The sequence below is a fragment of the Hemicordylus capensis genome, chromosome 6 (genome assembly GCF_027244095.1).
Source record: "Hemicordylus capensis ecotype Gifberg chromosome 6, rHemCap1.1.pri, whole genome shotgun sequence".
Lineage (NCBI taxonomy): Eukaryota > Metazoa > Chordata > Lepidosauria > Squamata > Cordylidae > Hemicordylus > Hemicordylus capensis.
Genome location: NC_069662.1, coordinates 146,700,207 through 146,726,302, shown reverse-complemented (window position 1 = coordinate 146,726,302; position 26,096 = coordinate 146,700,207). Strand labels below are relative to the sequence as shown.

The 26,096-nt window shown below is 43.8% G+C and overlaps 1 protein-coding gene across 7 annotated transcripts in view; it reads right to left on the bottom strand.

Moving 5' to 3' along the window:
• The window catches only part of CCDC7 (coiled-coil domain containing 7), a 457,188-nt gene that overhangs the window by 103,603 nt on the left and 327,489 nt on the right, over positions 1-26,096 (bottom strand). For 6 of the 7 annotated variants that reach the window (XR_008309433.1, XM_053259060.1, XM_053259062.1 and 3 more), the window contains 4 exons: positions 25,225-25,350; positions 22,994-23,101; positions 11,302-11,421; positions 8,098-8,226 (listed from right to left, as the gene is read on the bottom strand). Coding sequence is in view for 6 of the 7 variants with exons in the window: in XM_053259060.1 (XP_053115035.1) it covers positions 8,098-8,226; positions 11,302-11,421; positions 22,994-23,101; positions 25,225-25,350 (483 nt within the window). In the remaining variant the exon portion in view is untranslated. The remainder of the gene's footprint in view (positions 1-8,097; positions 8,227-11,301; positions 11,422-22,993; positions 23,102-25,224; positions 25,351-26,096) is intronic. The other variant, XM_053259065.1, reaches the window with a different exon arrangement.

Below are 26,096 nucleotides of genomic sequence, written 5' to 3'. Positions count from 1 at the left end.
GGAAGCTGCCTGGAGCAGCGGTCATGCTGGTAAGGACCTGTGTCTTTACTTTTTAAGGTGCCACTTGCTGGAACCCAAACACACCACCCACCGGTACCACCTAGAACTGTTGGAACAGTTCATGGTTCAGCTGAACTGGTTCACCAGAACATGGACCAGTCCAAATCTGGACCGGAACTTGGACAAGCATAGACAGAGCAACTGCTTGTGCAGACTGTGAAGCTGCCATAAAATTGTACACTGGATTTTTGATCCTGGCAGATTGCTTTTTAATTTCTAGCCCTAAGGCCTCTGCCATCTCAGCCACTTGAACAGATACACCTTCTCTGTAGGAGAAGTAGATGGTCTGGCAGAGATAGCTTCATCTGGAGATGGATCGGAGAACTGTTCCATGACAGCAGATTCCACCTCGAAATCAGAGGATGAGTCATAACTCTTCTGAAGATGGATCACTTGCCACTTCAACTGGTCCATCTTCAACTGGTGAAGATGGATGAGGGCACAAAAAACCTGTGTCTGTCCTGGACACATATATGCAGTCTGTACCTCTTTGACACTTATTGGCACAGCCGTAGAAGTAACAAGGGGCTGCTACAAAATCATTGCTGAAATTAGAGTTGGAGAAAGCACAGCCACTGCAGTAGGAATTCTGGGTGCCACAGACCCAGACTGCTCTCCCAGAGCAGGTGGATATGGACTTTGGGACGTGAACTGCAGCAGTTGATGCAAGGGTATAGCTATAATTGATCAGATGGGTTCAAATAACCCAGGACCTGATGGCCCACCAGTGCCATCCTCCCTATTTTCTTCATTATCTCCCTCCCTCTGAGGGGCTGCCAGGGAGAGGGGCGAACATGGACCCTCTCTCCCCTAGCTATGTCCCTGAGTTTATCACTCTTGTCAGTTCTCATACCTTCCAAGGAAGAAGACCTAAGCACCTTCCATAGATGATACTCATCATATTCATATGGTAAACTTGGTGACATGATATAGCTGTACTCCTTGACTTTAGAGTGCTCTCTAGCGCATCTGTGGTGGTGTGCACTGTCCAATGATGCAGGGGAACTCAAATACACCAAGCAGATGCAGCATGTAGAACAATGTTTTGGAGCTCCAGGTATGTCTCCAGATACCAAATGTCTTGAATGTTGTGTAGCACGGGGAGAGTAATACTTAGCAGCAACATAGTAGAGGTCTTGGTGATAAGAATAATCTCTTCCTCCATGTCATCATCAACATTGAGACCCTGGCTTAGAAAGCCCCTAAAGTGGATGCTGATGGAATGCTCTGTCAAGTCAAGAAGGGTAAGGAGAGAGTGGATTACTGATGACCGATATTGAAGAAGGTCGGCCCTGAGAACATGATGCTTTCTCTATCAATGTTGATGGCTTTGTCAATATCAATGCTCTGTCTTGGGTTGGTTCTGTCAACATTGAAGCTGGCAGGGTTTTGGTAATCGGGTCCCTCGACAGCGATGCCAACATCAACTGTGATGTCCACTTTGATGCTGAAAGAGGAGACCTCTGTGGCATGGCTATCTGAACCCCCCCAAAATATGGAGTTCAATGAGATTTTTTTTGACATCAGACTACTTTGCATCCTGTGTTTTCCAGATTGTTATAGTGGAAGCTGGAGGCACTTCCTCATTCGAGGACCTCTTTTTCTTTTTATGCTTCCTATTGGTCCTATGAAGTACTCTGAGGCGGAATCCTTCAATACATCAGTCAGGCGCTTGAACTCATGCTCTTTTGAAGTTGAATCTCCATTTGATACCGAAGACTTAGGCTGCCCCAGTGTAGGCTATGGCTTCAATATTTATGTTGACACCAGCATAGCAGGCTGTGGGGACTTTGGCATCGTCATTGGAGGTTGAAGTGCCTGTTCGTATAATGCCACTCAGAGCTGCAAAGCCCATTCTTTAGCATTTGGTAAGAAGAGGTTGTGCAAATCTTGCAGGTCTTGGTATTATGATCCTTGCCCAGACATAATAAACAGGAATTGTGATGATCAGTAAAGGGTAACTTTCCCCCTCACCCTATGCACCTCTTAAAATTTGCCTTACTGTCCACTGATAAAGCACAATCCTAAGCCAAGCCACGTCAAGCCGAAAAAAACCAATCCAAATCCCAGTCAACCAAGTCAATGTCCAAAAACCAAAGAGAGTAGTCTAAAGCCAGTTGCAATCATAAAAACCTCACTAATAATTTCTGTATCCACCAAACCAAATCTGATGAGGAGCAGAGTCTGACAAGTCAAATGCTAAGGCAGTTGGAAGGTACTAAGGAAGGAGGCACGGGCTAGAGTGCTGCACTAGGACTGGAAAGACCCAAATTCAAATCCCCATTCAGCCATTAAACTCACTAACCTACCTCACAGGGCTGTTGTGAAGATAAACATAACCATGTACCACTCTGGGCTCCTTGGAGGAAGAGTGGGATATCAATGTATAAATAAATAAAATGATCATGCTGAGCACGAGGGGAAGTTCATGATCGCCATGAGGAGCTTGAACATTCCACCCACGAGGTCCTGTGCAGTCACAGAACTCAGAATTATGAATGTCCTATGGATCACACTAAAGATCATTATAAATAAGAAACATATTCTGTTGCCTAGATATTTATTCATTTATATTTAAACGTATATGCTGTTCTGCTCGAACCCATGTCTCTTGCGTACATGTATACTTAGTTTGCATGTCCAGAGGAGAAGAATCAAATCAGTTCTGGATTAATTACTTTTTGAATCGGGGGAATTACTTTGGTACTATGGAGACTATTCCCTTTTGCAGCTAAGTCTGACCAGCTGGAAAAGCAGCTAGCTGACTGTCTAGTAAAGCATGCTCAGATTAATTAACACCAAATCAACAACTGTGCATAACTTCAGGTCAGGGTCCAGATAGTGACACATCACTGTAAAGATAAATCAGAGTCAGGAGGAGAGAACTTTTTCAAATAAAGCTTTGTTTAAAAGAAAACAATAAGCTATATTTAGACTGAATAGGAAGGATTTAAGGCTTTCTGACTAAGAAGAGTGAAGGGGAGAGGTAGTGGGTGAGAGTAAATGTTAAGTCTTACCTACAAACCCAAAAGAGAAGAGCTTGAAAAGGAAGTGGGCGGGAGGAGGGAGAGCAATATGCATTTTTCCTATTCTGCTGGGGAAAGTAAAAAAACTTGAAGGGGAAAGGATCAGAGGTTCCACGCTACAGAAAGGTCTTCATCTGGCTGGATTCATATCTTCAGATGCCTGACTAGTACAAGGGGGTCCAAAAGCATCTACAGCTCTCTGTACAAGAATAGCCCTCTGTGCAGCTCATCTCTACAAGTTAAGGATTAAGATTAGGGCTTATGCAAAGTATGCACAACCAAGTCCATTTCTAATCATAGGGTGCAAGATAGCAAAGCTGTGCACACTGTGAGACAGCACACTAGGAAGGTTCAAGGGAACACTGGAGTGCAGACTAAGACGACATTCAACCAGTAGCCTTGAAAGAGAGACTGGATAGAAAGTGTGTTTGCCAACCTGCTCTCTGAAGAAGGAAAACTGGCTCACATGCAGTGCAGTGCACTGCCCTGTGAAGAGTGGGTATGAGCTTTGGCTCCATGTCATTCAAAACTGTGTCTTCATTTCCACCAGGATGAATTTCCACCAGAATGAATGAAAAGCCAGGGTAGTGACGACCCTGGCTTTTAATCAGATCTATGGCTCTAAAAATTTTTTTTTAAAATACCGGGTTTAAAATGTTTTAAAATGTTTAATGTTTTAAATAATTTTAATTGTTAAGTGATTTGAGGTTTTAAATTATCAATTGTGCCCAGAGATGCAAGTTTTGGGTGGTATAGAAATGTTTTAAATAATTAAATAATTATATATTTATATAATACATATTAAATTTAAATGTTTTAAATATAAGATTACTAAAAACAAAACACAGCTCCTCACATGGAACTTGTCAGATACAGAATGTTTATATTTGAAAGATAAGACTGGATTTCAACTGATAGAAAAACCTATTAAATATTTAGGGATTAATTTAACAGTGAATAATAAAGACCTGTTCAAGAATAATTATTCACCGTTGTGTAGCCTTATTATGGCAGATCTAACCAGGTGGAAAAAATTAAATCTTTCTTGGTTGGGAAGGCTAGCATTGGTTAAAATGAATATTTTACCAAAGATGAACTTTCTATTTCAAATGATCCCTATTAAAATCGAGGATAAAACATTGAACATGTGGCAGAGAAATATACATTCTTTTATTTGGGCCAATAAAAAATCAAGAATTAAGTTCTGGGTCATGAAAGATGCAAAAGATCGGGGAGGATTGGCTGTTCCCAACTTGAAATTATATCATCATGCCAGTTGCTTGGCATGGATTTTGGACTGGATCAAAGAACCATATGGTTTAATTATGGCTATGGAAGGGTTTGACCTTCCAGAAGGGTTACATAAGTATTTATGGACAAATTTTTAAAAAAGGAAAGATCATTACATAAAGTTCCATACAATTAGAAGTAGTTTATTACATGTTTGGGAGAAATAAAAGAACAGGATAAGTCTGGAATTATCACCTTTGGCATCTATCCTAAACATTTTTTTTTCCATGGAGAGGAAAACTCTAGAAATTTTGCCTACTGGAGAGAGAAGGCATACAATTTGCAAAGTTTAACTTCATCCAGACTCTTGCTTCAGAGTGGTCCAATGAGCCCTCATGGTTTCATTATCTACAAATTAGCACTATAGTGCAGAAAGAAATACAGAGACAAGGTGGCAAACTTAGAGACTTAACAGAATTTGAAGTATTTATTACTAGAAATACTGATCATTTACTGGGACTGATATATACGTTGCTATTGAAATATGATTCAGAAACAGAACAGATAAAAGACTGTATGATAAAGTGGATGCAAAACTTAAACAGAACAATAGATTTGCAACAATGGGAATACCAAAGGAAGGTGAACATTAAATTTACAGAAAATAGCATTTTAAGGGGAAATTGGTACAAAATGTACTTTAGATAGTATTATTCCCACGATGATTGCAAAGATGGACAGTAATTACTCTGGAGATAGTTGGAAGTATAAGAACCATGCGGGGACGTTTTATCATATGTGGTGGACATGTAGCAAAGCGCAATAATTCTGGGGGGGAAATCACCGTAAGATGCAAGAAATTTTAAACATAAATTTTCCTTACTCTCCAGAGGGTGGTTTTTTTTGTTAAACATGACTAAATCCTATATTCCTACTAAGTATTCTGAGCTGTCTTTGTATATGATAACTGCAGCAGGATCTTATATGCAGCTAAATGGAGACAACAAATAACCCCGACGGAAGATGAGTAGTTTTTAAAATTATGGGAATATGCCTCTATGGCCAAGGTTACTGCTTATTTATGGAATACTTCAGATGAAACATTTATTTCTACTTGGGAGCCTTTCATAATTTTCAATTTAGCACAGGGTCAACACCCTCATCCAAGATTTGACTTTTCTTTCTAGAATACATGGTTATCTCTTTGTTTTTGTTTGTTTGTTTTTTGTTTCTCTTATTTTCTAATAATTCTTGGCAAGGGTGGATTTGTGTGGGTGGGTGTTTCTTTGGAAGGTGGAGAACAGAGGGCTGCTGGACCTCCCGAATGATGTATGTAATCATGAGATGTTTAAGAACTGCTAATTGTAAAATTACTTTTATTTTCTTTCTCTTTCTCTTCTACTGTTTATAGTTCCTTGTTTATTCCTGTTATTCTTTTAAAAAAACAATACAAATTTTTTTTAAGAAAGAAATGTTTTAAATAAATCTAAATAAATAAAATAAAAGGCTTGAAAGGGGACTTCCTGGGTGACAAAATGATACAGCAGGTTTGGCCAACCTGAGGCACTCCAGATTTTGCTGGACTACAGCTAAGAATGGTGGGAATTGTAGCCGAACCACAGCAACAAAGTCTCAGGTCAGCCATCCCTGGGAGAGAGGAAAGGATAATAATTTTCTAAGAAACGGATGGTGGGACCTGAATAGGTGAAACAGTTCCAACTGGTGGATTCTCAATGACTCAATCAATCAGGAACAAGATCTGACAACTGCATTGAGGTGCAATTAGGCTGGTCCATTCAGACCTCTATTGTATTGGGACCTTAGCTTTCCTGGGCAGGCCAGTTTTTATTTATTTGATTCATTCATTGGTTGATTGATTGACTTTATAAACCACCTAATATCAAACATCTCTAGGCAGTTTGCATAAAATTAGAAAATCTAAAACAACCCACAATTTAAAATGCAAATGTGCTGGGAAGGGAACATTTCCTGCTACCCACCCAAGCAGTCACATCCAGCATCAGCATATACTTACGTAACCATCAAAATGGATCTTGTGGTCCAACATGGGGACTACTTTGGAAATGTCCACAAAAAAACCCCTTAAAACCAGTTTTAAAATGAAGTAACAAATTAATATAACAATAAACTACAATAGCAACAAGAAAATAAAAACCTTACAAAATTAATACAACATTAAAAAAAAAATGGAATCAACACCACACTCCAATCAACAGCAGCAAAAAAACAGCCTCACCAATGTTCAGGGGGAGGATGACTATTTTACAAATCCTGAGTTTCTGACTTATTAAAGTCTTATTTTGAGCCATAGTTATACTTCATCTACAGTGAAGGATTAGTTAGTCTAGGGATAGGTGCACAGCATGTATCACACAGAGTTGCACTCCCCCTGAAGACCCAGGTTCACAACTTGGAGGAAGTCCTTCCTCTGGCACTTGTTTTGGATGCTCAGGGGGCAGCAGTGGCTGTCTTTTTCCAGTTTTAGCTACTGCAGCAACACTCTCTCTTGGTGGAAAGGCCAGCTGAATGATAACTTATGTTCTAGTAACTTCCAAATTGGACAACTCTAATGCACCCTACATGGGGCTGCTCTTAATGAGCATCTAGAAACGTTAGCTGACGAAATTTTCCCCCACCAGACAATTACGTAACTGTAGCTAGTCAGTCAGAACCCTTTATTCCCATTCTATCTGATCGGCATGTTTCTTCCTGGGCTCAAATCAAATGTAAGTGCTGGTTCTCATCTCTAAAATCCTAAATCAGGGGTGTCAAACTACAGTGCCCCAGCTGTTATAAATCTATAAATTCCATCATCCCTGGCTACTAGCCACTGTGACTGGGGATTATGGGAGTTAAAGGCCAACAACAGCTGGAGGGCCACAGTTTGACATGCTTGCCTTAAATGGTTTTGAAATCTGGATAACTTAAAAGACCACCCTCTCCTGTATGTTCTCTTCCATGCACCTCATCCAGCATTTGGATCCTGCTCCCTATTCCTTTGTTAATTAAAGTATGGGGGAGGGGTGTCCACTAGGGGTGTGCACAGACCACGGTTTGATTTCTGGTCCAAATTCAAACCGGCTCAGTTTGGTCGAATCGCAAACCAGTCCAGCAGTTCAAGGCAGCGCTGTGGAGGTGGTGAGTGGCACCTTTAAAAGTAAAGACACAGGTCCTTACCAGGGTGACTGCCACTCCAGGCAGCTTCTTGCTGTAGGTAGGGGCACTCCCTCCAGCAGCCCGTGCATGATGGCATGTGCGGAGGCCAGGTGAGTGATGGGGCCGCACCATTGCGCATGGGCTGCTGGCGGAAGCACTCTTCCCACTGCAATGGAGCTGTGTTCCTTTTATTGATCTGGCTACTGGTTTTATAGTTTTAGGATTTGGCTTTTTTGTTGCTTTTATTACCAGCTACTATTTTGGGCTTCATTCTCCCCTGCCCCCATCACTATTATTCTTAAAATATGATGGTTTGTTGTTCAATTGGTCTGTATGATTGTTAGATACTCTTTCTTTGGAATAATGAAATGGCATATAACCTCATATTATTGATATTGTGATATGATACAATACAAAACAATACAAGCAGTGGCCCTTATTGATGATGGTACAGTAAGACACAAGTAATGCAGAAACAATCCTCTACAGGTATAGAACAACTGCTTGACAATGACCACAAGTGCAGCTGAATAAAAGGACCTTAATTCCAAGTACATATGTTTAAAATTGTAGTTGCCTGCATGAGAAGTCACTGTATACATACCACTAATACTGCCCGGTTGGACAGCTTCAAGAACTTGTGCTGCTTCTAGTTTTTTCTTAATAGAGTCTAACTTTTTCAGTAAAAACTGCTGCTTCTTAAATAGTTCGTGTAAATCCCTGGCTGCAAGCTCTAGAAATATAAAAATATGCTTAGAAAATCTTGAATATAGTTTCAAATGTTCTGATAGAAAGCTGCCTTATACTGAGTCCGACCATTGGTCCACCTAGCTCAGTACTGTCTACCCAGACTGGCAGTGGCTTCTCCAAGGTTCCAGGCAGGAGTCTCTCTCAGCCCTATCTTGGAGATGCTGCCAGGGAGGGAACTTGGAACTTTCTGCATGCAAGCATGCAGATGCTCTTTCCAGTGCAGCCCCATCCCCTAGGGGAATATCTTACAGTGCTCACATGTGGTCTCCCATTCAAATGCAAACCAGTGCGGACCCTGCGTTAGCAAAGGGGACAATTTGTGGATCCTACCACAAGATCAGCTCTCTACCCATTGTTCAAATAGCCAAAAAAGGAAGATATTAAAAAAATGGTTAATGCATTAAAATGATAAACACTTTGTGGCTTCTCATTGCAGTTCTTAAGGCAAGAAGCTAAATGAAATCCTCCTGGAAATGTAACAAAAAACGTCAAGAGGATCTAAAGGCTAAACTAGATGTGTATGCAAATATAAAGCTCAGCTCAGCACCACAGGAATCTCTCTTTCTCTAAAATGAGCTGCAGGAAGGGGTGATCCCAGTCAGAACTGCAGCACATGCAGAGGGGAAGGTTAACTCTTTCCTCTCATGCAACTTTGACACCTAAAATTGCATCCCCATCCGCCTCTGAAGAAGCAACTTGCTCCCAAAGTGGCTATTTGAGGAAATAGCTACTTCAGAAGCAGATTGCTGCTTTGGGGGTGGGGGGCAATTTTCAGCTAGAAAATGGCACAAGGGAAAAGCATTAACTTCTTCCTCTTTGCATGCTGAAGTCCCACTGGGACCACCCCACCCTCTCACAGCTATTTTTTGAGAAAGAGAGGTGCTGTAGATGCAGAGCACACCTCTATAGCACATGTTTGCATGCATGTCTAGTTTGATGACAACATCCTGTACCTCATACAAGAACCCATGGGATGCAGAATCCCGGAGACCTCCAAATGAGCAATTTGCTCTGACTGGGGCTGGAGGTGGAATGAGTTCTTAAATGCCTCCCAGTTTAGATTATTCTTTCCACATTGGGGGTAGTTTAAGCTGGGAAGCTTTCAACACTTCATTCCATCTCTGGCCCTAATCGGAGCTAGTTGCTCACTTGGAGGTTTCCACATCTCCCTGCCTAGAGAGCAGAGAGATTTCAGGGGGTAGCCCTCTGGTTCTGGAGGATCTCTGGCTCTGGGATTTCTTGGCTGGGAGTCTGACTCCAGTCTGGTGTCAAGGCCTAGTGCTGAGACTGAGTTTAGGGCTGACTATTCTGACCCTTCTCAGGGTCAGACTCTGAACTACTGCTCAGGGCAGAGGCCATTATGCTAACTCTCTGACAATATCACATGGTTCCACTATGATTATCAAGTGCAGAACACTAAACAAGTGAGCCCTAAGGGCCACATAGGGTATTTACTAAGACAAGTCAGAGATAAACTTTGGCGTTGTTGGAAGCTCACTGATTAAGACAGCAAAGAGTCCCAGTCCCTTACATTTCCCAATTAGTAAGAAACAGGAAACAATGCACACACCATCTTATATCAATAATCAGTACTGGAAGGCCAATACACAAACTCCTTTTTGCAAAAATTCATCTTCTTATAGGAACATTGGAAGTTGCCTCATACCAAGTCAGACCATTAGTCTAACCAGCTCAGTATTATCTATACTGATGGGTGAAGACTCTCCAGGGTATTTCAGATGGTATTTTTCAGCCCTACCTAATGATGTCAGGGACTGAACCTGGGACCTGCAGAACAAGTCTGAGCTACAGCTCCTTCTTCTGATAAGTAAACTTATTAATTTACTTAGCCAATAAACTTGTGCTAAGTAGATGAATAAACAAACATTACTTGGGGAATGATCTGTCAAATGAAATATCTTATAATAATGTCTCAGAAGGTCAGTATTTCATTTAACAGACCATTCTCCAAGTAATGTTCATACATTTACTTAGCACAAGAAGTACTCTGCCAAAAGCTTCAGTCACTCTAATTTAAATGTACAAATTTTTATATTTTTTATCTTCTTAGTAAAAGGGGGGGGGGCCTCCCAAAGTGGATAAATCCAACAAAAATAACCAATTCAATTTTAAAGTGCTGTTTGGGGACAGATTCTGAGCTTGCATGGATCCAGGCATAAAGAAAAGGTGTCTGGACATTGCCTGTGGAGGGGAGGAAGGTGAGGAACTACAGCATGATCCATAGGATATTCAGAAGCCTGTGCAAGACCTCACAGGTGGAATATCCAAGCTCTCTTCCTTTTGGGTAAATAAGGGTATATCTGACATTTAACTTCTATTTTTTAATAGAGGGGTAAACAGCTTGTCTTAAATTCAGAGTCATCTTGTATTCTGGTAAAGAATTCAAGTAAGCATGCCAAGACCATTGTTTTAAAAACACAAGGCGTCATTTCAGATGATACAGCCCGGCATGTGCAAGAACACTGGGGCCACACCAAGAGTGTGCCTGCCCTGATGTCACCAGTGGACATGCCAACCTGCTCTGGGAACATCCTTGAATTGCATGAGGGGGTGTTCATTTGAATCACTCCTCTATACGTGCTCCAAAATCCTAAACAGGGTTTTGGAGTACATGTAGAGGGACAATTAAGATGAACGCCCTGTCATGTAATTCAAGGAAACGTTGAGAGTACATTGGCACTTCTGCCAGTGACATCAGGGCAGATGCATTCTTGGTGCGGCCCCAACATTAATGTGTGTGCAGGACTATGTTCAAATGTACTGGCCCCAGGAGCTTTTTCAGATGGTGACTTTACCGCGACTTTACTTTGGTGTTGTTCACATATCAGCTAGATTTACCCTGAAGTCTGTAAGATATTTCAGAGAGCACATTACACATGATTTGGGTTTCCCCCTCTGTATTGGAAGCTAGCTCGATTTATGTCCAGGGTAAAACAATCTTCTTTTTGCATCAGAGTATCCATCATGCACTGAACTCGCAGTAAAGCCTTATGTTAAACCTGTGGTAAAGCCTCCAAGTAATTTATTCTATACTTACCATCAGATGTTACAGTTGGTTTTGAAGGTTGTTCCTGCGCTTTTTGCATATAATGCACAGTTGCCACTAGATCTGCAGTCAAACGTTTTCTTTGCTCAGCCAGTTCCTGTAGCTCTTCCGCTACAAAATAATTTCAGGTGAGTTCATAACATAAGATTATTGTACTGTGAAATAACTTCCCTAAATACCCTAAACACAATTTTATTCAATATTACCAGGAAATGTTTAAATATTAAATATTAATGCTTAGCATATATATTTTAATGTGCTCTCCACTTCCCTCATCATTGTGTTATAGGCTTTTCATGTTCACTCAAGCTCCAAAATGCTGAGAAATTGCAGTTGTTAAGGCACATACCTTTAACAGAAGTGTTATTTAGGTAATATGGATGTGGTATGGTATCCTACACTGCAGTTTGTTCCAGTTTCACCACTGCGTTGGAGCTAGATTATTGTTAGTGGCAGTGTGGCAGACGTATTTCAAGCCAGATCACTCATCCCTACCTACCACCAAACCCGTTTGGGTGTCCCTAGGCACTACCCATAGGGAATAATGGGCCACTTTGAATCCCCATTATTCCCTATGGCGGAAACTAAAGCAAAAAAGAAAGAAAGAAAAAGAAAAACAACCCAGTAAGATACACACTAACATTACCAAACACAGGAAACATTTAAAAAATCCTAGAAAACCACCCGATTGCCCTACTGCTTTGCAGGTTGGACAATAGGCAGCACCCATGTTGCCCTGCCACCCAACCCGCTTTAGACTACCTAGGCATTACCCAAACCACAAGAAACCACAAACCAAACTGCAGACCTAACCGAGAGACAATAGCAAACCATTAAACTACTAACCACAAATTATAACAAACTACAAATCTAACCAAGACCACAAGAAACCACAAACCAAATTTTAGACTACAGCAAACTACAAACACAAACTACAAGCAAGCAAGCATTCAATACAAAGACAGAACTGAAGGAAGATTAAAATAACGTACCTACTGAGAAGTCTGCTTTCTTCTCTTTGTGCATGCCAAAATATTTTTGCTCAGACTGGCAGGGCCATCACAGCTTTGCTGAGGGCCTGCAAGGCTGACAGACACGTGGTGGCACCAGACCACTGACTTTTCATTGGAGATTCATGTGGGTATGAGTGTGTGTGCTAAGAAGAAGAAACAGGCTGCTCACCTGTAATATTTTATCCTTTGGTGGCTTGTCACCATTCACAACGTTGGTCTCTGTACTCTACGCAGTAGCCACCGCAGAAGGATTTGGCACCTCCACAAGGCACTTGAAGCTCTGCCCTTCACACATGGAGTACTCTCGGCCTCTTTGGGCAGCAAGTGCCTCTTCTCCTCAGTTCCTGGATGGACAATGTGATACTGAAGCTTCTACAAGACATTATCCGACAAGCAGGAAGGCTGCGTGGGTGTTGTGGATGATGCCAAGCCACCAAAGGATCAAATGTTACAGGTGAACAACTTGTTTATCCTTGTGGCCGCTAGGCATCATTCCCAACATTGAGTGAGTAGCAAGCAACCAAATAGTAGGAGGTGGGGATTTAAAGCACTTTTTTGAGTACTGAATGCCCAAAAACAGCCTCAGCCGCAGAGTGGATGCCTAGGGCATAGTGTCAGATGAAGGGCTAATCAGTGGCAGCTTTCCAGATGTCAGAGAAGTTAACACCAGACAGGTGTGCAGCTGATGTTGCCACTGCTCTTGTAAAATGAGCCCAGATGTTAGAAGGCAGAGAAACGCATTGCTTCTTGTGGCAGAAGAGGATAGTCTGGACCAGCAGTTCTGAAAGTCTTTGTCTGGAGACTGGTTTTCCTTTGCTAGTGCCCTAAAAGGTGACAAAGAGTCTATGCATATGTCTAAAGTCCTTGATACACACCAGGTAATATAGCACAGCTCTCCGAATGTTCAGTGAGTGCAATGAGTGCTCATGAGGTGTCACAGGGTCAGGAAAGAAAGTGTGAAGAACAATGTTTTGGTTGATGTGAAAGTCTGAAACATTTTTGGGGAGGAATGATGGGTCAGTCCTCATCACTACTTTGTTAGGATAGAATACAATGTAGGGGACACCCAGCACAGAAAACTTGCTGACTCTCCAAGCTGTTGTAATCACTATGAGAATTAAAGCAACTTGCGGGAGGCTGAGGAAAGTGGCTCTAAGGGATCTTCAGTCAGTGTTGACAGGACCAGAGAAAGGCTCCAGGGTTCTACTGGCTCTTTTATCAGTGGTAAAAGGTTGTTAGTCTCCTAAAATCAGTTTACAGTCTGGGTGAGAAAAAACAGACGTGGATGCCCAAGGTGCATGGCAGGCAAGGTGGACATATGTACCTTGATAGATGTATTAGATAGGCTTGTCTTCCTGATAGAAGTCAGGTAGAGCAAGATTTGGTGGACCAAAGCTTTGGAGGGGTCAAAACATTTGGAATGGTCATAGACAGAAAATCTCTTCCAAGTGCAGGAGTAGTTTAATCTCATGGAGGCCTTGTGTTCATGCAGAAGGATGTTGTTCAGAAGGTCAGCCTCTACATATTCATATTCAAGGTCCTCAGGCTGTGATACAGGACCTGGCCTCCACTCTGGTGAAGGAGATCTGGGCAGTGTTGGGGATGGCAGTTGGATCCCTGAGAAAGGTGGGGGAGAAGAGGAAACCATGGTTGGCCACCATGGGGTGAGTAGGGTGCAATCCAGCTTCTGTAGATAGATCCTGCTGACCACCCTGGAGAGGAGTGGGAAGTGGTGAGGGGATGTAAGAGTTTGCCGATCCAAGGGATTTGAAAGGTGTCTCCCAGTGACCCTTTGCCTTTGAACAATACGCCAGGCACTTCTTGTTCTCCCTGGCGAATAGATCCACTTAGGGAGCTCCCCACCACTGGAAAACAAAATCCAGAGCTTGTGGATGCAGTTACCACTCATACTGGCAGGTATCACTTGTCTGTCTGCTCAGGTTGTCTGCAAGAATGTTGTCAATGCCTGCAATATGTAGGGCCAATGAGTACATGTCGTGTAGAATGCACCAGTCCCATATTTGGATGGTCAGGTTGTGCAACTATCTGGAGACCATGCCTTCTTGATTATTCAAGTAGGCTATGGCTATAGTATTGTCGAGTATGACTTGTACAGTCTTGCCCAAAAGAAGAGGTAGAAAAGATTTTAGGGCCAAGAAAACCGCCATGAGTTCCAGGAAGCTGATGTGAAGGGAAGCTTGCTGGCAGTTTCCAAGGCCTCTAGCACATAGGCCCTCACAGTGGGCACCCCAGTCTATCAGGGAGGTTTCTGTTGTGAGTGAGATCATTGTCGTAGGTGGCTGGAATGGAAGGTCCACATTCACATTCTCCAGCCAGGTCCACCACAGCAGGGAGTCCAGAACAGAGACAGGAATCTCTAAATGAAGATCCTGATCGTCCACATTGGACCAGAATACAGAGAGCAGCTACATCTGGAGGAGGCACATATGAAATCTGGTGTAAAGTACTGTGGCTGTACCCGAGGCCATGAGACCCAAAAGGTGCTGGATGGAATGAGCTGACTGGCATGGGTTGGAGCAGAACATGGTCACTGGGTTGTCGATTGTCTGATTTCTTTCTGGAGGAACAAAGGCCCATTTGAGGGAGCTATCTATAATCACTCCAATGTATTGCAGAAAGCGCTGAGGGGGTCAGATTCAACTTTTTCCAGTTCACCTGGATGTCTAGCATTTCCAGCACAGAAAAGAATTCTGCAATGTGGGCCTAGAGAATATTCTTGTCGTTGGATGTGATCAGCCAGTAGTCCAGGTATGGGAACATATAAATTCACTGCGTTCTCAAGTGGGCAACGACCACACTCATACATTTAGTGAATAGGCATAATGTGGCCGAAAGATAGAGAAGCATACTGAAAAACCTGATCCCCTACTGTGAAAATGCAGATATTTTTGATGCCGAGAATGGATGGAAATGTTGAAATAGGCATCTTTTAAGTGCAGTGTGGTGAACCATTCCTCCCCAGACAAAATTGGGAGAAGCAGCTTAAGTACGAGAATTCATAATTTCCTCATATGAATCCGCCCCATACTAAACCTCCAGCAGATGGAGGTCTAGTATGGGGCGAAGGACACCATATTTCTTTGTCACTTGGAAATATCAGAATAAAACTCCACCCATTGGTGTTCTAAGGAGACTTGCTCTATCGCCCCTTTGGATAAGAATTCTTGTACCTCTGCTTGCAGCATAAGAGTTGCGGGGATCTATTTTATTTCCATAAAGGAAAGAGTGGACAAGAACTTGATGGCATAGCCAGTGGAAATGATACTTAGCACCCAGGAGGGTGATCATTGGAGGTGATAAGACACCTAATGTCTAAGTAGGGGGCAAGCAGGATAACGGAAGGAGCAGGAGTAATGGGTGATGGTTCTAAGGAGTCAAAATGCATCTTTGAAGTCTTCCCAGATGGAATAATAACATTTAGATATGCAGGCCATATAGTTTGATACCTTCATACATAGGGAAGATGATGAGTAGATCTTCTGCCCCATTGCGTCACATTTTTCTGCCCTCCTTGTCAATGGGAGAATGTTGCTTACCCAATTTAAGGACAGGGTGCAGGCCATCCCTAAAGAATTGGGTGGGGGATGCTTAAATAAAAACCGACAATCCTCCTCCACACAGTAGAAATTTTCAAGTCTACAGGAGGTTGAAGCTGTAGAAGATGGAGCCTCCCAGGCTGCCTTTGCTGAATTGACTAGGACAGGCAGTAAGGGCGAGGCTGCAGGAGTGGACGTCACAAAAGTGGCCATAAAATCATATACTGGGGTCACTTAAAGTGTTGGCTGGAGACTTCAATTCAAGGCCCAGAGTCTTTGCCATTTTGGAGATTAAATGCTACAGGATTTTGTCTCCTCTGATGGAGAGTTCAAGAGGTTATTAGGCACATTGCTGTCTGGTGAAGTCCCAGATGGAGTCTCTGTAACATTTGATTCAGCATCAGAGTCAAATGTGGAGGAGAGCCCCTTATCAGGAGCAGGCTTGTCAGGTAGGACAGATGCATGTCCTACATCTTGTCACTCTGGCAGTGACAAAGGCTGAATAGGCCTGCCAGGTTGGATAGCAACCTGAGACGGGGGAGCTGGTGCTGGAATGGCAGGCTGAATTGAAGGTTGGTTCAATGACCCAGAGTCAGCTGGACTCTTGAAGAGGTCAGAAGGTTGACCTTGAGGAGTGAGAGGGGACTTAGGTTTGCTCAACTTACATTGGCGGAATTCCTCATAATAATAAGGTAGAGGAGAATGACCCCACATTAAATCATAGAAGTGTCCCATTCTGCGCTTATAGCCATAATCCAGGGCCCCTGGAGAATGTCATTAATTGAATCTGCGTCGATAAAGAGATGAGGGTGGCAAAGATAAACTTAACTGCTCCTTCCATCATGAGAGAATATGAGCTGGTGAAGCCACTGGGGTGACTTTGGCCAGATAAGCCAATGGAATGGCTCTGGCAGGAGATGCTGATGGAGTGGCCCTGGCCAGAGAAGCCTATGGGGTCTTAGGGACTCATGGATTCTCAAGGTTGATGTCATTGTCTAAGTTGAGACCATGCAGATCAAATCCTTTGAAAACTGACCCCAACATTGTCAGGGGCAAGTCCAGAATGGCATCAAAGTCAGGAATTTGAATGTGCCTTGGCATCGATGCTTTCGAGGGTAGGTTGATGCCAAAGACTGGAGAGGTCAACACTGAAGATGGGCAGAAGAGACGATACTTCGATGTCAATGGGGCTATCTTTGGTGAAGGGTGAACAGTCAAGATAAGCTATGTCACCAATGTCGTCATCGATGTTGAAGCCAAAGAATGGAGATTGCTCGACATTTTAAAGTGGACGAGATGTGTCAATGATGAACTCCAGTGAATGAAGATGATGAGTGGACAACCTGAACCAGTGATGACATTGGCATCAAAGGCAATAATGAAGACTGTATGAGAGGCCGTATCTTGGTTGTCAGTGCAGAGTGGTACTTGACGGCTGACAACCTCGAAGAGGAAGCGGAAGCAGTCATGGGTAGACAAAGTTGAGCATGCTGACAGAGCTGACAAAGCTGACAATGTTGATTTCGATGCATTTTCAAATGTGAGGTCGAAGATGATTCAGACATCTTTGGCGACTTTGAGGAAGATGAAGAGTCAGAGTCGTTATGCTTTTCTTGGGACTCCTTCGGGACATCCTTTGACTTTTTAAAAGAGGTTGATGTGGAATTGGATGGGGGCTTTGATGTTGATGCTAGTTTCGATATCAATGTTGTTGGCGTTGGTGGATGGAGGGCCACCTTGTAAAGGCAGCCTTTAGCCGGAGTGCTCAACTTTTCGTGGTCTATTTGGAGAAGGACAGACAAATCCTGCAGGTTCTATTGCTATGGTCCTCTTCAACGCACAACAGGCAGGGCTCATAGTGGTCAGAGGATGGTAAAGTGCCGCAGAATGAGGTGCAATGTTTAAATGTTTTCCTCAAATGCATGGGAATTGAGGGAGAAAACAACCAGAGCAGCAGGCTAGAAAATGGTTGAGGAAGTCTGAGATCAAAGCTGATAAAATCACAGAAAAGTCAAATGCAAATGAAAAGTGAAAGCGCCGTCTAAAAATGGTCTAAGGTCAAAAGAAGGACAGGGTTTCAAGTGCTTCATGGAGCTATTGAATCCTTCTGCAGTGGCTACTGCACAAACGTAGAGCCCAATGTTGGGAATGATGCCTAGCCACCACAAGGATCAACTATTTACAACATGTTTAAAACATTAACTATTTGCAGTATCTACCTGCTCCTAGCGTAGGTCTTCTGCCATGGCTGCCAAGTACTGCTAGGCAGGGGCAAGAGTTCATCAGCATCACAGGCAGTGCCAGTGGGGTGAGTGCATGCATGTCCGTGTGTGTCAGCAGCACTAACGGCAAACTGTGACACCACTGGTTTGTCTAGAGTGAGTGTGGGGTGAGCTCTGAAGCAGTGTTGCAGATGGATGAAGGTGACCATGAGTTACTCACTCACCCTCCACTTCCAGCTCTCCACCACCCCAGTCATCAGCCGACCTGCCAGGGCTTTGCCATCCCTAGTGGTCAGCAAGGTCTGGAATTCACCCATCACGTTCTCAAGGAGAAGCGCGGCGGCAAAGTCTAGCTCAGATGCATTGCCTCAGCACACAAGCTCTTCATGGCAAACAGGTGAGCTTCCACTCTGAGTTAGAGAGGTCACACACCCTCGTCACATCTCCTCACCAGATCATGGATGGCCACCTCTTGCTCCTACAGGAGCTGGAGCTGGAGAACAGTAGAATGCAAACAGTTCTTGACATCCCCAGGGATAAGGTGTTGAGGGAACCAAGCTCATGCTGCTGCTCACGGAGCAGGCGCCTACCCTTCTCGCTCCAGTGGAAACAGCCTGCAATCTTGTGGCATTTCACCACAAGTGCAGCCATGCATGAAGGACGGCCCGCTCCCTTGGTGCCCTTGAGGCCAATGGCATCTGACACCAACACGTGAAGAGTATGGTCCATACAACATATGGACACACACTGCAGCTGCAAGACCACCTTAGTCACATTGGAGAAATTGTCAGCGACAATGAAGCCACACGAGTTTTGGCTTCCGGTCAGCCATTCCTCATTGTAGTGGCTGAATATGGCCGCCAGCTCATCCAATGTGTGCTGTGTGTTAATTGCCTCCACATGCAACACAGCCCACCTGTGCTGTACTGCATGGGAGGGACTGGCCATGGCAGCAACAGCACAGGTGGTCCGCTCTCTCTCCTGCCCCGAGTAGTGAGGGACAGGAAAGCAGTGTGCATTCCACTGATGCTGTTCCATAGGTCAGTGTCTCGCCCCTCCTCAGTGTCACTGCCCTTGTTGTTGTTGATGATGGTGGTGATGATGATGTTTGGTCTGCCTCCCCCAGATTTGGTCTGCCTTCCTTTCAGCCTTTAAAACCTTATTGAAGACATTTCTTTTCCGCCAGGCGTTTGCCCTTTAATTTAATTCATTTATTAAAATCTCGGATGCTATTCTTGTTTGTACACCACCCTGAGTCTATGGATTGGGCAGGATATTAAATCTTTCAATCAATCAATCAATCAATCAATCAAAAACTTTATTTGATATCCGCCCCATAACAAATTGTTCTCTGGGTGGCTCACAACAGAGGATTAAAACATACAATAAAAACACATAACACATTAAATCAAAACAAACAAAACAAACAAAAGGTAAAAAGAAAATACAAAATACAATACAAAGCAGCTTAAAAACTTATTTTAAAATTAGTTAAACATCAGAGGGAACTACATTCAGGGGAACTACGTCACTCAGTTTGGCCTCAGAGAGCTACCACAGGTGGGAGCTCCCTTCCGATAACAAGAGCTTGTTCTCTTCACAAGACCCTTCAGGACGGGCTAACCTGGGCTTAGCCCAAGTCACTGGGCTCCTTCCAGGTTGAGCCCTCCATGGGAACTGGCTTCTCCTCATCAGCCAGCTGTCCTTTATATAACCCTTGACACTCGTGGCAAATCTCCTGCCAAACTCTCATGAGATCTCATTGAGCTCCTACAAGACCTTTCCGAATCTTCACGAGACCACACTGTCAACAAGTGTCATCTTGCTGGTTCCTTGTGCAGACCAGCTTCGGGAGAACCCAATGGGCATTTCGCTGGTGCCATTCCTGACAGAGGTAGCAGTGCTGGCAAGATGTCCATGGGGCACTCCCCATCATGGGCCACGGATTGATCCCCAGGCTCCCCCCCCCCACACTCACACCTGGGGTTTCTTCACAGTCAGTTGTGAAATTCATGCTGGTGTTGGGCCCTGCTTACTCCAGAAGCCCCGACATGAGCTCCCTATGTGCCCGGTAAAGGGAGGGGTGCCCAGTAAAGGGAGGGGACCACCAACTGGTGGTCCTTGAGGGAATCTGATAGTCAGGGGCAAACACCTGAGTAGCTGGCAGAAGCTGGTATTTTTCACAATCTGGAAAAGCTGGTCATCCAGAGCCATCATCTCCTCAATGGTCTGGGTGATGAGACATCAGTTTGTATGACTAGGATGCTTGCCTAACTATGCCCAGTGCTGAACAGGCAACATCCCCTGCTTCAGAGAAGCTGGGGCATGTCCCTTGCCAGTGCTGGTCAAAGGCACACAACTAGGCGTGCTAGCACTGTCAGCAGTTGAAAGGACGCCAGGGTGATACCACTGGATGTGTCTCCACATTGAGGACATCCTCAGATGCTTGACATTCTTCCCCCTGCTCACTTGTGCCTTGCAGTGGACACAAACTGCACATGTGGGTTCACTTTGACAGATGTCAAAGTGCTTCCACATACCACTGGTAGAGGCCTTTGACTGCTTGTGTGATGGCAGTTCTACTGGGTTTGCTGGCTGGCCACCCGCCCTCCACCCTCTGTCTGGTGGGTACAGGAAGGGCCAGGCTCAGCAGGGTCCTACTCGCAGACTCGATGGCGGGGGTCTCACTGAGGGGCGGGATCAGTGGACAGACAGCCCCTCAGATTGAGAGGGGCTGTCTGTCTGGGCTAGCAGCCATCAAGCCCTCCCCCTCCACTCCCGCCATGGAAACATCAACTTCTCTGGCAGGGGAGTGCTCCCCCCACCAGAGGTGTTGCAAGTGGCACCTGTGATGCAGGGTCAGGCTCCTGTGGATAGGAGATCCTGCGTGCCACTTCGCTGGGGCGGAAGACTTGGTGAGTGGGTGCCTGCCCCTTCCACCTGCTTCATATCTGGCCTCCACCAGCAGGGACACCTCTCCCTCTGACCGCCACTCTGGTCCAAGTCTTGCTCAGGACCCAAAGGGTGTCAGCCATCACCCTGACCCTGGGAGCTTTTAGAGGCTTTTAGATTAAGAAAAACCAAAACCTAGCACCTACTACCTACACCTAGCACCCATCTGAACAACAAAACACACAGCAACCAGCAACCCTCCTCCCAAACCAGGCCGGCCCTATTAAAAACCAAATCTAGGAGGGCAAGAGGTTAAAAAAATGTACTCATTCTCCAGTCTTCTCCTTTCGATGTCTTCAGCTGGAGTCAGGAATTACAAGCCCAGCACAGCAGCACACCAGGCACTCACTCACATCCGGGAAGAAGGCAGATGGGGGCCAGCAGGGCCACCCACCCAAACAAACAACAGAAATAAAGCACTGATTTAAAATAAATTTTAAAAGCCAAAAAAGCAAAAGGGGGTTGGGGTGGGGTGGAGGGGATGAGACAGAGAGAAAACAAGCCGCTTTCTGTCTCAGACTCATCAGGCTCAGTCAGTGCAGTTCAAAAAATAAAACATAAACTGTAGCAGAGCCGGGCCAAAGGCCCAGAGCCCACCTAGCTGGCTCGGCAGGCAGCAGGAGCCAGGAAAAGCAGGACTCTCTCCTCTGCTTTAACAATAAAAGTAACCAGCTAGGAAATAATTTTTTTAAAAACCAAGAAGGAGAAGGAGAAGAAGAGACTCCACTCAGCTCAGCAGGCCAGCCAAGTAGAACATCTCTTAATGATCTCTCCAGGCCACTTTGAGAAGTAGTGATTTTGTTAGGCCAAGGGCTGGCCTTAAATATATTTTGATCCCCCTCCTTTCTGAACCCCTGCTTGTTTCTCCCGCACCCAGCTGATGGGGGCACAGTTGCCCCAACAACACACTGACGAACAGGATGGTAAGCCAACTGGGCGGGGGGGGGGAGAGGACACAGCTAGCCAATCAGAAGCCAGTGGCAAGAGAACCAATCAGGCATCTTAACAGAAATGTCACAAAATGGCTGCCACCACTGTGAAATAGCCATCCACCACTTTACTGGTTTTGAGCCATTCAAACTAATTTGAACTGGTTCAACTCGAACTGGGCTTGGGTCAGTTTGAATTCAGACCAGCCTTATTTTGATGTTGAGCACAGTTCAAATCGATCCAGCTCGCACCCCCCTACCCCAAACCACCCCCCAGATGATCGTGTGTATGACCTTAATATTGTTCAAATGTCATAAAACATTATTCTAAAAAAACAACAACCTATACTCTGATAAATCTAGATATATCTTAAGAAACCTGGTTTTCTGTCTGATTAAAGTTTTCCATGAAGCATAATCTTGTACAAAAACAACCAATGGCCCTTACAGATATGGATTAGCACTATGAAAGTATTACTGGAGTAACAATTCTCAGCAGGCACAGAAAGATTGTTTGGCAGACTATTAGTTTAATTCAAACAGAAGCATCATAATTCCAACTACATATGTTTAAAACTGAAAATATGAAACTGCCTTAAAGTGAATACGACCATTAGGAAATCCGCCTAGTACTGTCTACATTGGCTGACAGTGGCTGTAAGGGTGAGACCCTTTTAGATGGAGATGCCAGGAATTGAACCTATAGAACCTTCTGGAATATAGGGAGCTGCCTTATACTGAACCAGACCATAGGTCTATCTAGTTCAGTACATTAATTGGCAGCAACTCTCCAGGGTTTCAGATGGGGGTCCTCCCAACCCTACCTGGAGATGTACAGGATTGACCCTGGACATCTCCAGGTATGATCTTCTGCAAAACAGTGCTTTACCACTGCACTGCATGCACACTTCCCACTTCTGTTCTGTTTGCAGAACATGAGCTCTGCTATTGATCTTCAGAACCTTCCACAAGACTGCAGTAGGCAGCATGACAATTCACAGTATACATACCACTGATATTGCCTGATTGGGTAGCTGCTGCAGCTTGAGCTTCTTGTAGCTCCTTCAAGCTTTCCAATAATTGTTGCTTCTTCTCAGATAGTTCATATAAATCCCTTTCTGAAAACAGAAATGTTTTACAGTTATCTCTGCAAAAATAATATTCAAATAGCCTCACTGCTCACACAGTCACCTGACATGAAGATAAATATCCAAACATTGAAAAATTCATTAAAATTATGAATCACACCTTCATCTGTTATTGTATTGCAAAGACAAGACAAAAGAGGTAAGTGAAATCATTTTGGGAATGTATCAAATAAAAAATCTACTATGGTGATCTAGGGCAGAAGTTTAAAAATATGAACCCCACAGAGTAACATAGAGAATTGTAAGGAAAAGCCCAATGTCTTATCAGACACTTTTGTGAATGTCTGGGTTAGGCAAAAATATGCCATTCCCCCACATCTAAATCAGTAAGAAATAAGAGACTATAAATCTTCTCCTAAAAATAATTGGTACTACAATCAGGAGGGTCAGTACAATAAACTGATTTTTTGCAACAATTCTGTTTCTTATCCAGTAGATGAATGAGCTTTGATATCAGGTGAATGGTCTGTCAGGTGTACTATTTCAGTATATATCAGACCAGCCAGTCAGTTCAACCAAAATTATTTGGCGCAACGCAGCTTGGTTCGAACTGATTCGAATTTGAACTGAACCATGTTTTTTGTTTTCATGCACACCTCTACCAGACAGTCTTGGAGGAAACTGATTATCTAGACCCATTTCAAACCATCTTTGCGGTGGGCTTTAGGGTGGAGACTTGGACGTCCTAATGGATGATCTCCAATGAGGAATTGACCGAGGGAGTGTGACTCTGTTGGTCCTTTTGGATCTCTCAGAAGCTTTCAATACTATCGACCATAACATCCTTCTGGAGCATCTGAGGGGGTTGGGAGTGGGAGGCACTGCTTTGCAGTGGTTCCACTCCTACCTCTCGAGCAGATTCCAGATGGTGTCACTTGGAGACTGTTGTTCTTCAAAATGTGAACTTTTATATGGCATCCCCAAGGGCTCCATACTGTCTCCAATGCTTTTTAACATCTACATGAAACGGCTGGGAGAAATCATCAGGAAATTTGGTGCAGAGTGTTATCAGTATGCTGATGCCACCCAAATCTATTTCTCCATGTCGACATAATCAGAAGAAGGTATAAATGTCTCCCTAAATGTCCGCATAGAGACAGTGATGGGCTGGATAAGGGATAACAAACTGTGACTGAATCCAAATAAGATGGAGATATTTATTGTGCAGGATTGGAACTTGGGAGGCAGTTTTGATCTGCCGGTTCTGGATAGGGTCACACTTCCCCAGAAGGAACAGGTACACAGTCTGAGGGTGCTTTTGGACCCAAACCTCTCCCTGGTGTCTCAGGTTGAGGCAGTGGCCAGAGGTGCTTGCTATCAGCTTCGGCTGTTACACCAGCTACGTCTGTTTCTTGAAAAAAATGACCTGAGAACAGTGGTACATACGCTGGTAACTTCCAGACTTGACTACTGCAGTGCGCTCTATCTGGGGCTGTCTTTGTACGTAGTCTGGAAACTGCAGTTGGTACAGAATGCGGCAGCCAGGTTGGTCTCTCAGTCATCTCAAAGAGATGACTTCTCCTATACTGAAGAACTACGCTGGCTCCCAATAAGTTTCCAGACCAAACACAAGGTGCTGGTTATAACCTATAAAGCTCTAAACAGCTTAGGCCCAGAGTATTTACGAGAATGTCTTCTTCACTATGAGCCCCATTGTGATGATCCATAAAGGTTCTTCTGCAGTTGCCACGAACTCGTCTAGTGGCTACACAGGGACTGGCCTTCTCTTTTGCTGCCCTGAGACTCTGGAATGCACTCCCTGCTAAAATAGGAGCCTATACATCTCTGACAACTTCTTTAAAAAACCTCTAAAGAAAAATTTATTCACCCAAGCTTTTTAACTAGACTTGTGGTTTTAAATTGTTTTAAGGTTTTAATTTCTGTTTTAATTTGTTTATGTTACTGAAAACCGCCCAGGGACGGATGTTTTGGGGAGTATACAAATATAATATAAAAAATAAAGAATAAATACACAGCTCTTGTTCCACCCACAAACTGTTGCAAAACCTGTGGCCCAATGAACTGTAAAACTAAAGCAATATAAATGTTAGAGAGCTGTTTTTAAAGCCAAGGGTAACTTTTTCACTGCTTACCACCAAATTGCATAATTATAGGACTTTCTGAAACATGATGCTGTGCCTTTTGTATATCTTTCACAGTTGCATCTATATCTGCTTTCAAACGTTGTCTTTCCTCAACAAGCTCCTGTAGTTTATGCTCTATAAAATAGTTTCAAGCCATTTCTTAACAAAATATTACTATCTGCTGAATCAAGCCATTTCTTAATAAAGTATTACTATCTGCTGAAACTGCAACACTAAATATAAAAACAGGTTGCTTACCTGTAACAGATGATCTGGTAGTGATCCCACGATATTCATAAACAATAGGTTCTGCGCCTGCGCAGACCAGCTTCGGGTAAAATTCATTAGCTCCTCGAGACACCTCCAACCACCTCCTCCACGTGCCCTGCAGTATCTTATAACGGCGGTTAGGTGTCCTCCTTTCAGTTTCTTGTTGGCCGACTGGTGCTAATTTCTGAAGCATCTCTGCATGTATAGTACGTATTGCTTGCACTCTGCAGTGGGGATGGCTGGACAGGTTTTATGGATGTCGTGGGTTCACTACCAGATCATCTGTTACAGGTAAGCAACCTGTTTATCTGGATAGTGATCCGACAATGGTCATAAACAATGGGTGAATTACGAGCTTCCCCTGAGGAGGTGGGAGCTGCAAGCTATTGTAACACCCTTTTAAGCACTGCTCTTCCAAACTCAGCCGCTGCTGCAGAGAGAAGGTGTAAAGCATAATGCTTGACAAATGCCTGGTCTGAAGCCCAGGAAGCAGCCATGCAGATGTCCTTGAACCTTATACCGGACAAATGTGCTGCCAATGTTGCATATGCTCTCGTTGAATGGGCCTTCTCTGAACTTGGAGGGATCACATTTTTTAGTTCGTAAGCCAT